At 36.6% G+C, this 12,679-nt stretch overlaps 1 protein-coding gene across 8 annotated transcripts in view; it reads left to right on the top strand.

The window, feature by feature from the left end:
- PPP4R3A (protein phosphatase 4 regulatory subunit 3A) overlaps positions 1-12,679 on the top strand; it is a 43,329-nt gene that overhangs the window by 1,271 nt on the left and 29,379 nt on the right. For 6 of the 8 annotated variants that reach the window (XR_001345470.2, XR_002826352.1, XM_014445541.2 and 3 more), the window contains exons 2-3: positions 7,754-7,809; positions 11,222-11,320. Coding sequence is in view for 4 of the 8 variants with exons in the window: in XM_014445541.2 (XP_014301027.1) it covers positions 7,754-7,809; positions 11,222-11,320 (155 nt within the window). In the remaining 4 variants the exon portion in view is untranslated. Of the gene's footprint in view, positions 1-268; positions 403-7,753; positions 7,810-11,221; positions 11,321-12,679 lie in introns of those variants that run through there. The other 2 variants (XM_023744419.1, XM_023744420.1) reach the window with 1 other exon arrangement.

Genomic DNA, 12,679 nt, shown 5'->3' with positions numbered 1-12,679 from the left:
TTCTTGTGCGCGACAGTGACCTTGAGAAAGGCCCCGATCCATCCGACCTGCCGCCGCAGCTCACCGGTCTGCGAAGCCGGCCCGCAACTCCGTTCGGAGCTGGGGAGTTCTCCGCCGTTTCCCTCTTTGGAGAACACTTCGCTCTGCTTTTTTTTTTTTTCCTTTTAAAGCACTTCTACATCTTTCTGATCCTGTTGCAGGTTGGCTACACTGGTTCCACGGTTCAGGCACCTCTACACACCGTAGAGGAAAAATGCTTCTTTGCTGTGAGAAAGTAGAGTCGGATTCCGCACTGTTAGTTTTCCTTTTCATTAGCAGTGCGGAATTTCGTGTGTGGTTTCACTGTGTAAAGGTCTTGCAAGTTTGGAATCATTCGATGCCAGCTGTTTTGATTGCTTAAAGGTATATTCGTTATTTGGTTCAGTTAACAGGTGGGGGAAAGTTGGCAGGTAATCTTTAAAACCGTTCGAATCTGCCCTATGCTTCAAATATTTGGAAACAGCCCTCAAGGTTCAAAGACCAAGTTGTTAAAAAAAATAAAATAAAGGTTTCACCTTTTTAAAGACTTTCTTTTGTGATTGCCAATTCCCTCTGTGGCCTACGGTGAATTTCACTTAAAGACAATGTTCATGTCAGGTAAAACTATTTTCAAATTGCTTTTTAAATTTTTTTCCTTTTTATTGAATTTGCTGGGGTGACACTATTAACAAAATTATACAAGTTTCAGGTGCAAGACTTTTAATTGGACTCTCTACCCAGAATTCCACTTACATAAAAAACAAAGACTCACCCTTGTGTAATTGAAGATTCTAGGAACATTGATTTTCAATTTGAATGGAAGAATGGTAATTTGGAGTATATTGCCAACAGGTTAGCTAGCTTAATATGGCTACCAAAAATAACTTAAAACTGGAGAAAAATTATTTCCTTTTGGTGACATTTTAAAGGGTTTTGAATGCATCGGGTATATTTTTTTCTGAGGACTATTAAAATATAAGTTTGAATGTCAAGTGTTAGTGTATGACTATTAACCTCTACATTTTGGGATGCTTGGAAAATTTTTTACATAGTAAATTGGAAGGCATGGGCTTTGTTTGTAGGTTCAGTTAACTTTTGAAATGAAAGCATCAGTAGATTTGCCATTAAGATTCTGAAATCTTAAAATGTGAGACAAAATCCTATTTCACATCATGTATTTAGTTGAACTCAAAGTCTTTTCTTAAAAACTGTTTTTAAGCATTAAATCTCAAAGTCATAAATGTCTTCTATGTATGGGGAATCATACTCTTTTAACATAATAATACGGGAATCCCTCCCTTCCCCCTCATTTTTATTTTCACTACTCTAGAAATAGCCCAAAACCTCCTTCCCTCCCTTTGGAAGGTTTGGGATCTAGCAATAAGGCTGGTTGAATGGCTGAAACAATGGACTTATTTCATCTCTTTCCCTATTAGAGAAAAATTAACTGATGTACACTTGTTAAATTTACATTGTAAAGAAAACTAAATCCAAAGAGTGGGTTTAGAAAATTGTAAATATTTGTGAAATATTGTTGTAAATAATCTTTAATTTGATGAGTAATCGGGTTTTTTTTTCTAACAGGAAAATTGCAAATAGGAATAACCAATTTTTTTTGAGTGCCTACTATGTGCCAAAGACTCTATTGGTATCCTCTGGTATAGGACCTATTATTAGCTGTATTTTACAGATAGGAAAACTGAGGTTTAGAGAGGTTTCTTAACAACTTAGTTAAGAAGCAAGGTCAGTGTTCAAACTGAGTTTGATTGAGATATCTAGTCTATGACTTAAAACTAGTATCAATTATATTATTATCATTAATTGTTCAGTCTTAAATTCCCATATTGTCTACTTGCATTTGCTGCTTTATGCTTAGATTCAGACTTATCTCAAAGAAAATGAAAAAAAAATTTAGCCTGAAGATTTTAAAATTATAGTTTATCTATCTTCAAGCCACACATGGGAGTTTTTGTATTGACTGCTAGTTGGGGTTATCGGTTATTGTGTGCTTTCCTCATTCTCCATTTAAGATCATTGAGAAGTTTCTTTTTATTGTGATGAATAAAATAGAAAGTATTTACCATTTTCTATACAATGAGTCATTTATCTTGTTAGAGTAGCTTAGACACTCATCTGAAAATCAGGAATGCAATTTCTGAATGGAAATACTCTGGCCTCCCAATTACAGGGCACATCTGTCTGGGTAAGTATGCTCTTTCCCCATGAAGCTGAGTGGCTTGGCTAATCTGTAGCAGCCCGTTTTACCTTGGAAAGGATAGATGTCCCAACAAGCCACTGAGCCCATTTTCTGCATCGCATCCTTATTCAATAGGTTCCTATTGGCAAGTGATAGTAGGAACATGTATTTTTCTTTAATAAGATAGTTTACCTCATTTCATAAAGTATTTTTTACATTTCAGAATAGTTTTATCTATTATCTGACTTGACTTTCAGAGTTTAAAAGGTTAAATTCTCACTGTAAATTAATAAAAAGTTGATTTAAATTCTCAATGAGGCATGAAGAAAATGAGACATGGGGAAATGTTTTGGTCAAGGTAGCACTGCTAACTAATGGTAAAAATTGGAGTTCTGTCCTGCCTCTGGTAGAACTTGGTTGCCTCTACTCCTACTATAATTAGAAAAGGAGGTCAGAACACTTTGGGGTGGGAAAGTCTGTCTTGTTTTGGCTGCTGTGGTGAGAGAAATGAACAAAGAAAGCATCAGTTTTTTGTTTTTGTTTTTTAATTCTCACCAGAGTAGTGAGGATATTTTTCCAATGGTATTCAGAGAGAGTGGAAGGAAGGGGGAAGGAAGAGAGAAGTATGTTAAGTGACAGACACATCAATTGGTTGCCTCCCACATGTGCCTGGAGTTGGGGAGGGCAGGGATCAGACTTGCAACTGAATCGAACCTGAGACCCTCCAGTGCACAGGCTGATGCTCTAACCACTGGGAACGCCGGCCAGGTGGCATCAGCATTTTTCATTGCTATTCTTAAAATCTTGCATACAGGAAGCATTTCAGATTTAGCTACCAAGAAGAGCTTAGTATCAGTACAAAGAAATAGTTCATTTGAAAAGTTGATTTAAATACTTTTTTCTTGTGTAGACCTATGTTGTAGAAAATTAATAGGCTTAGGATAACCAAACCCTTATTTATCATCTGTTGCAAGTGATAACAAAGTTGAGGGGCATTAACTACATTGGATATAGTTGATGGGGCTAGTGAAGACTTGACATAGGTGTGGCCTATGCTACCAATTTTTTTTCCTAAACCATTTCAGTTTTTATATATCATCTGTAATTTGGTGGACCACAAAATCAGGAAGAGAGGGGACTTAGAACACAGACCTGCTATAGGTATAAAGCATTCACTAGTCTCCTATCCAGATGAGATTTGGACTTCCATTAACTCGTTTTTGGTGGTGTTTTTTCTTACCAATGAAGCATTGTACCTGAGCCCCTCCCTGCCCTTAGCTTTGAGCATTGATAAGAACTATATACTGGAAAAGCCTAGAGCAGCGGTTCTCAACCTGTGGGTTGCGATCCCTTTGGGGGTCAAACGACCCTTTCACAGGGGTCGCCTAAGACCATCGGAAAACACATATATAATTACATATTGTTTTTGTGATTAATCACTATGCTTTAATTATGTTCAATTTGTAACAATGAAATTGGGGGTTCCACAACATGAGGAACTGTATTAAAGGGTCGCGGCATTAGGAAGGTTGAGAACCACTGGCCTAGAGGTTTAACTGCTTACTCAGGAGTGACAAAGCTGGAGCTGTTCATTCTGAAATCCTTAAGTGTTTATCCAAATCAAAAGTAAGGACGAGACCTAAGATAATCCCATACTGCCTGAATCTGATTGGTTATTGGTTGATATTAAAAATAGAACCACAGACGTTATAGAGACTGTAATATCTCAGTTCTCTAATAGAAGGAAATAACTTCTAAATAAATGAATTTTCTAGCTCAATAAAACTGTATACCAGAGATTAAAATGCAACAATTTTCATGTAATGTTTCTTAAATATATGCTTGAATTTTTTTTTAAGCAGTGTAACGAGCCTGTTAGTTAACCTTTCATTTGTAATGTGTTTCTGGATCATCATTTTCAATACTAATTTTTCTACTATATTCATCAGTACAGTGATGCCAGTGAGATGATACTCTGTTCATGCCCTAAAAAAACAAGAGTGCTAATTATGTACTAGATACTAGGATAGGCATTTTAATATAAATGTTCAGTTATTACAACATCCCTATGAGGTATTATTTTTTCCAACCATAAGTCTTGGTGTATTGAATTTTTTAAAAAATCCTCACCCAAGAATATGTTTTTGTTATATATATATATATTTTTTTTTTTTTTCGGAGAGGGAGAGGGAGTTAGAAACATCAATGAGAGAGAAACATCGATCAGCTGCCTCCTGCACACTCCCCACTGGGTATGTGCCTGCAACCAAGGTACATGCCCTTGACTGGAATCGAACCCCGGGACCCTTGAGTCCGCAGGCCGACGCTCTATCCACTGAGCCAAACCGGTCAGGGCCAAGGATATGTTTTTATTGATTTTAGAGAGAGAGAGGAAGGGAGAGAGAAACATCTATCAGTTGCCTACCATATGAACCTGAAACATTTTGGTATATAGGACAATGCTCCAGCCAACTGAGCCACACGGCCAGGGTGTGTTGGTTCTTTGATTGGATAGTTGTGGTCTTTTCCTGCACCCAGCAAGACATCTAGATTTATTATAATGTAAAATCTTTTCATTTTAAAATTTTTACATACGTATATGAATTTGTTTTTTAGACTAGGAATCAAACAAGCTATCTGTGGGCTGCATCCAGGCTAATTTAAACTTTTTGGAATGATAATTTGGTCTGCACTACCAACTACCCTTCACCCCACTCCTGGGAGGTGTTTGTTTTGATGAGGTTTATTGGGGCTTGGCAACAGGATACAAAAAGAAAGGAAAAAAGCTCTCACATTGCATTTTATAGGAGGAACCAAGGTATTGGGAAGCAGGGAGGAAACATTTTTAACTATACTCAAAGTGTACTATTTGTTTTATTGTGAGTTTTTCTTGCTGTCAGTGTATGACTGCTTTGACCCATAATTGTCTTGGTGGTGTTCTGAGTGGCATTTCCCCTCTACTACCGTTGTTCCCCCATTTCCTGAGTGTTGTATAGACGTCCTTTTTGTCAGTATATTTGGTGCATCTGTTAGTGTCTGGATACAGATATCTATCTCATCTAAAAGTAGAATAATATTCCACTATATGTTTAATTCACACAGTACATTGTTTGTGGCACTTCTCAAAACTTTTTCCTCAGGATACCTTTATACACTTAAAATTGAGGACCCCCCAAAAGCTTTTGTTTATGTAGGTTGTATCTATTGATATTTACTATATTAGAAATTAAAACTAAGACTTTCAAGAGCTTTTCTAAAAAGAAATTTAATGAAAAAGAGTATCATTATTTTATAGTTTTACAAACCTCTTTAGTGCCTGGCTTAATTTTTTTAAAAGGATGATTCTCCTCTTCATTTAGCCTGTTACAATATCACAGTACGGACACTAAGAAAAATAAGGATAGAAAATTCAAATCACCTTTTAGTAATCCTATATAATAAAAGCCTAATATAGTAAGTGTCTGATTGACCTGTTGGCTGTTCAACCAATCAGAGCGTAATCCTATATAATAAAAGGGTAATATGCAAATAGACTGAATGGCAGAACAACCGACCAACCAAAGCGTAATATGCTAATGATATGCTAAGGTTGCTCAACTGCTCGCTATGATGAGCACTGACCACCAGGGGGAAGACAGTTGACCGGTCGACCAGTCGCTATGACGTGCACTGACCACCAGGGGGCAGATGCTCCGATGGGTAGGTTAGCTTGCTGCTGGGGTCCAGCCAATCGGGACTGAGCGAGATGGGCTGGACACACCCTGAAGCCCTCTATGGTCCCTCCCTGGCCTGATCATGTACCAGTGGGGTCCCACAGCCTGGCCTGTGCCCTCTCGCAATCCAGGACCCCTCGGGGGATGTCGGAGAGCCAGTTTTGGCCCAATCCCACAAGGGGAGCACTGATCAGCCAGAAGCAGGACTCAAGACTGGCAAGTGCAGCAGTGGTGGTGGGAGCCTCTCCTGCCTCCGCGGCAGTTGGACATCCCCTGAGGGCTCCCAGACTGCGAGAGGGCGCAGGCCCAGGCTGAGGGGATTCCCCCCCCCCCCAAGTGCACGATTTCATGCACTGGGTCTCTAGTATGAATATAATTTTGATTTTCCAGACCCCTTAAGATCCCCACACTTTGAGAACATCTGGCATAGAGATTGTTTCTAGTTTTTTATCATTACAAACACTGCCAATGACGTCTTTTTTTTTTTTTTAATATTTTTATTGACTTCAGAGAGGAAGGGAGAGGGAAAGAGAGAAATTTCAGTGATGACAGAGAATCTAGGACAGGGGTGGGCAAACTTTTTGACTCGAGGGCCACAATGGGTTCTTAAACTGGACCGGAGGGCCGGAACAAAAGCATGGATGGAGTGTTTGTGTGAACTAATATAAATTCAAAGTAAACATCATTACATAGAAGGGTATGGTCTTTTTTTTTTTTTTAGTTTTATTCATTTCAAACGGGCCGGATCCAGCCCGAGGGCCGTAGTTTGCCCACGGCTGATCTAGGATCTGCTGCCTCCTCTACGTTCCCCACTGGGGATCAAGCTCACGGCCAGGCACGTGCCCTACCAGGAATTAAACCATGACCTCCTGGTTCATGGGTCAATGCTCAACCAGCACCGGCCAGAGCAAACGTTTTTAATTTTGATCATTTTTTTTTATTTCGGTTAGGTTGAGCTTTTGTGCAGTTTCACTTTTAAAGAAGCATTACTTATTTAGTTGCCTTAGTTCTATGACACTAGACCTCTTGCATCTTCTGAAATGTTACAAAGTAATCCAGTTGTTTTGTTCACTCTACTGTCTTATTTATGTAGATTTCTAGAGATGAATATTTTTTTTTAGGGCATGATATATTTCAAAATAGGTTTTTTGGGGGATGTATTTTCTCATGGAAAGCATGTTGTAAGTGTAATTACATGCCATGATTCATTTTTAAAAAATAAGTTTGATCCATAATATACCTAACATACTCTGATTTCTTTGGGAAATAATAGAATACAATTTTTGTTCTGGTAGTTAAAACAGTACAAGAATATTTACAAAGTTAGTTGAAGACTTTTGATAAGCGCCCTTTTCTCAACTGTCTAGTTACTCTTTGGGATGGGTAAAGCAGCTGTTAAGTGTTATATGAGAAGAAATGAAAGCTTTGGGTGAGAGACAGGTGCAAAGAAACCTGCTTCTTAAGCATTTTGGGCCAGAACCTGACATTAGATTAGTGCATTGGGGGTTAAACGAACTGGTTGATGAGGGAAAAGTTTAGTTTTAAAATTTGCTTTTTGTCACAAAGCAGTAGTTATTTTCTAAATATCATGAGTCTTATGCTACTGCTGGTGGGAGAGTGGGGGCATCAGAAGTGTGCAAATTAGCTTACAATGAGATAAATTATTTGAAGATGGAGAAGTGTGGTAATTCCTGTAATAAGAAATTTCCTTAGCTGAAATTGTATGTGCATCAGATGTTCAGAAAAGAAAATATGTGTGTATGTAAAGAATATATCGTTTTGCTGCTTTGCAATTACATAATGGAATATCTTTTTTGTTTCCTAGGCTCTCTACTTTTAGAATCCAAAATAAATCCTAACACTGCATACCAGAAACAACAGGTAAAAATTTGAAGATGTGTTTTATTTTGCATATTATCCTCTCAGTTGGTGATTGAATGAAAATTTACTCTCTGATTCCTTATAATGAAAAATTAAGAACAGATTACAACATACTTTGCCAGTCTAATTCTAAAATACAATTTCTATCAATTTTTAGCATATGAAACAATCATTCTAAATTTTAAAAAAACCTTGATTTGTATTAAGCCAAGTTTATGTTCCAGGTAGCCTAGCAGGTGAGCTTTGATACTCAAAAGGTAAAACAACTCAGTCTTATTGTTTCTGCCTAAAGTGTAAAAAAAAAGTGGCAACTGATGTAATCATCAGCCATTAACACAAGTCCTTCATTGTTGTAGATGCTAGTGCAGAAGAAATATTTGTATCCCTCTACAGCAACTCAGTGTAGATAAGAATCTGATTTGTTCATTTTTAAATTTTTACTTATTGATTTGAGAAAAAGAAAAAGAAACATTGATTTGTTGTTCCATTTAGTTATGCATTCATTGGTTGATCTTGTATGTGCCCTGACCAGGGTTCAAATCTCCAATCTTGGCATATTGGGACGATGCTCTAACTAACTGAGCTACTAAGATTCTGGCCAGGGCAAGAATCTGATTTCTTATATAGCCTGAAGAGGACTTTATACTGATGTTACAGTTTTTAAGGCAACTTTCAATTTGAGTATATTCTTTCTTGTATTTTTTTGATATGTAAGAGATACCAGAAAGTAAATCTTTCCCTCACTTAGTACTACTAGCACTATCGACAAATGGTATTTATTTAGAACTCACACACATACTGCTCTACAAAGCCAGTGAAATCGGTATCAGTTTCCTCATTGCCCTGAAGGTGCGGAGATAAAATAATTTAAAATAAAGAATATTGCCAACACGTTCATACATATGTTACTTTATAAATATATGCATGTATCATTTTATAAATTATAAAAGTGCTTTGCTTTATCACCAACACTAAAATACTGCTAGAAGGAAATCAGTATTGTCTTTATTTTGCACATTAATTGATGCCTAAAGATTGTGACTTGCTTGAAAACACACAGAGAATACATAGGAAAGCTGATACTAACTCCTAAATTTACTTAATGGTGATTTATTTGTCCCAAAACATTGGTACAATATGAAACATTTTTCTAGTAGTTTAATGGTCTTTGTTGTATTTAGTGTTCTTAAGAAAACTTTAGGTTTGATTTGAATGGTTGGAGACTAGACTATTTGGCTTTGATATTTTATACTTAAATACATAAATTCATGTTTTGAGGTTTTAGCTGAAATGTAAAAGCATATCCTAAGAAAAAGGAAAGATTGAGTCTATTTTGAGGATGAATGAGCAAATCCATGTCTATTAATGATTAACCTATTGATTAACAGGCAAGGTGATTTGATGAAAATTAGGCTCTTCAAGGAAAACAGAAGGGCAAGTTGTAAAAATCTATCTTATATACTAATGTGATGGTTTTAGATTTGTTCCAGTGGGTGCTATCACCACTTTTCATAACAGTATGCATCAGTACTCATTTTAAAGTTGAAGAAACTAAGGCTCAGGGAGATAATTTCTGGCATGTTGATCTTATAATGTTCATGTAAATTATTTTGAACCTGAACAGCTACTCATCAATGTGGAACAGATTACCTGCCTGAGATCCATGATCTCTAGAAGTTCTTGAAGATAGTAAAGAGGGGGATTTGAGCTCTTTTTAAAAATTCTGAATAAGATTATAGATTTCCACTACAGTCAAACCTCAGTTCTTAAACGTCTCCCACCTTGAGCAATTTGGTTCTCAGCCAAGTTGTTCATGGAAAAACATCTTGGTTGTCGAACAAAATTTCGGTTCTCGATCCAACAACACAGTCAGTCATGTGTCTTTCAGGAATCAAAGAAGAGAATGTGGGAGTATGAGTTTAGTGCTAAATCTTGCGTTGTTAACATCTCAAGAAATTGTGCCATGAATATTTTTATGGTTTTTTTTTTGGCTTTTGTTGCTGATTACTAAATATATACAGTAAGTCACCATGGATCTGAAGAATCTTAGGTTAGTAATAGGAGAAAAATGAAAAGGAAAGTTGTAAGAACGATAGAGCTTAGATATGTACTGTATATAAGAAAGGTTACGATGGAATCATTTGGGGGTCTGGCAGATTAATTCAATTTACATTATTTCTAATGGAGAAAAATGATTCAGTTTTCAAACAAATTGCTTCTTGAACTGCCTTCCAGAACCAATTAAGTTAAAAAACTGAGGGTCCACTGTATTAGTAATGCTGCACAGCCTGATCAAGTGTATACTTCTGGCTAACATCACTTTAGTTCAGTGAGAGAATATATTGGTCTTATGATGGACAGTTACATACTTGACTGAACAGAGTTAATATGCAAGTTTAGCAGACAAATTTTTAAACATGGGATCCATTTATATATAGTAAGAAGTGTCTTTGATAATGAAAAGTATTAGAAACTGGCACAGTGTTAATAGATATCCTTTAAGGTACCTTAAATATAATCTAATCATGTTTCCCCCTCAATACAGGAACTTTTAGTACCCTAATAGATGCTTAGCCAGCCTTTGATTGGCTCTTTCCAGTTTCTTATCAGTTGGATTTAAATGTAACTCTCCCTAGTGTCCTTCAACATTTCATAGACTTCTCTCAATTAGAGGACCCTTTTTTTGAAATGGTTGATTGCTGTGAAACTGTGTGCATGTCAGTAAGTTTGAGAAGATACCTAGACCCTATAAATATTTTTATTATACCATGCATATTTTAGAACACACATTATTTTATATTACAGGGGATATAAAATGGTCTCTGTTTTAAGTGTAGTGTCTTGCTGAGATTATGTCTTAATAAAAACTGTTTATTAAACTTACTGTTATTAAAAAAAGTGAGTAAGTGTAAAGTGGTGGTAGGACCTTGCTTCTTGAACCACAACACTGGTGCATGTTTAAAAACTGTCTAGATGAATACTCACTACACATTTAGCCAATACTTCATGGGCCCCAGATAAAGAGCACTTGATGTTGACAATAGGAGGAGGAGGAGCTAGGTTTATCAATCCCATTCTCATAATATACCCTAGTTATTAAATGCTCAGACTTTTCTTTGAGCCTAAATTGTAACTTAATGTGCAAGCATAGGATAAAATGTTCACCCTGTATGTTTTAGTACATTTAGATTGTATGCTCATTTTGTCATGCTTTCCATATATTGGTTGAATTTCTAAAGAAAAAGAGTTTTCAAGTGAAGTATAAAAAGGCATAGTTAATTACTGATACCAGTGTTGCAAAAAGTAAAAATGAGTACTATTCTCAATTCTTTGTTTTCTTAATTTGCTTTATACTTGGAAGTAGTTTGTGGTAATGTATGTTAATAATTCAGACTTCTTTTTTTCTTCCAAGGATACTTTGATTGTGTGGTCGGAAGCTGAAAACTATGATTTGGCCCTTAGCTTTCAAGAAAAAGCTGGATGTGATGAAATTTGGGAGAAAATATGTCAGGTAATTTTAAAAACTAGAAAACCAACATATTTTTAAGTATTTTGTGGGGGGGTTTTTGCTGTGCTTTCAGCTAATGCCCAAGATTTTAAATAAATCCTATACGCAAGCATTTCATATAGATCTTTTATATTTACTGCTTTCTGTGAAAAGCTTGAATTATAGAAAAGTTCAGTTTCTTGACACCAGACATCCAGCCCAGACCCTTGCTATATGCCAGAGTTTTCTATTTATTTATTTATTTAATTTCTTCCTGATTTGAGAGAAATTGATTTGTTGTTCCACTTATTTATGCATTCATTGGTTGATTCTGGTATGTGCCCTGACCAGGGATTGAACCCACAATCTTGGTGTATCAGGATGAAGCTCTAGCCAACTGAGCTACCCAGCCAGGGCTGGATGCCAGTTTTCTATTCAGCTGCCTTTGAGAGCTCATCCATTAGGGCTCACTTGCATCTCAGGTTTAATAATTCAAAACCAAACATAATCTCACTTAGATCTGTTCATTCTCCTATATCCCTCATCTCATCTGAGTAAATGCCATCCAATTGCTGAAACCAGAAACTTGAGGGTTGTGTTTATCCTTCCTTTACCCCTTATATTCATTCAGTTGCTCAATTCTAAATCTTAAATCTATTCACTTATCTTCATTTTCACTATCACAGTTTACTAAGCCACCATCATTTTGCTGTTTTTTTTTGTGTTGTTTTTTTTGTTTTTGTTTTTGTTTTGCTTTCATCTTGACTGGTCTTTTCAAATCTATAACATTGCTAGAGTGGTCTTTTTAAAAATGCAAGTCTGATCATATCACTCTTTGTTCAGTAACCTTTGTGGCTCTTCACTATTTCTTCAACTTCATCTTGTATGTTCTAGTTGATTCTGGACTTTCCTAGTGACAAGTACTTTAGTCTATAATCTCCATAATCTATTGTGAATGCATTTTATGTGCTCCAATGATTTAAGTCATTGGCTCTTGTTATGGACTCATTTAGACCATTGCATCTTAAGGATAGTTTCTCTATCTCTAAAATTTCTTTTAGATGGAGAACAATCTTGAGCAGATTCTTTTTTTTTTTTTAAATATATTTTATTGATTTTTTACAGAGAGGAAGGGGGAGAGATAGAGAGTTAGAAACATCGATGAGAGAGAAACATCGATCAGCTGCCTCCTGCACATCTCCTACGGGGGATGTGCCCGCAACCCAGGTACATGCCCTTGACCGGAATCGAACCTGGGACCTTTCAGTCCGCAGGCCGATGCTCTGTCCACTGAGCCAAACCGGTTTCGGCTTGAGCAGATTCTTTAATACAGTGGTTGTCGAGGTTTAGTCCTCAGACCGGCAGCATGAGCATGGTTTATTT

Source organism: Myotis lucifugus, unplaced genomic scaffold (assembly GCF_000147115.1).
Source record: "Myotis lucifugus unplaced genomic scaffold, Myoluc2.0 scaffold_463, whole genome shotgun sequence".
Taxonomy (NCBI): Eukaryota; Metazoa; Chordata; class Mammalia; order Chiroptera; family Vespertilionidae; genus Myotis; species Myotis lucifugus.
Note: the sequence above shows the minus strand (reverse complement) of the source record. Positions and strands in the feature narration are given on the sequence as shown.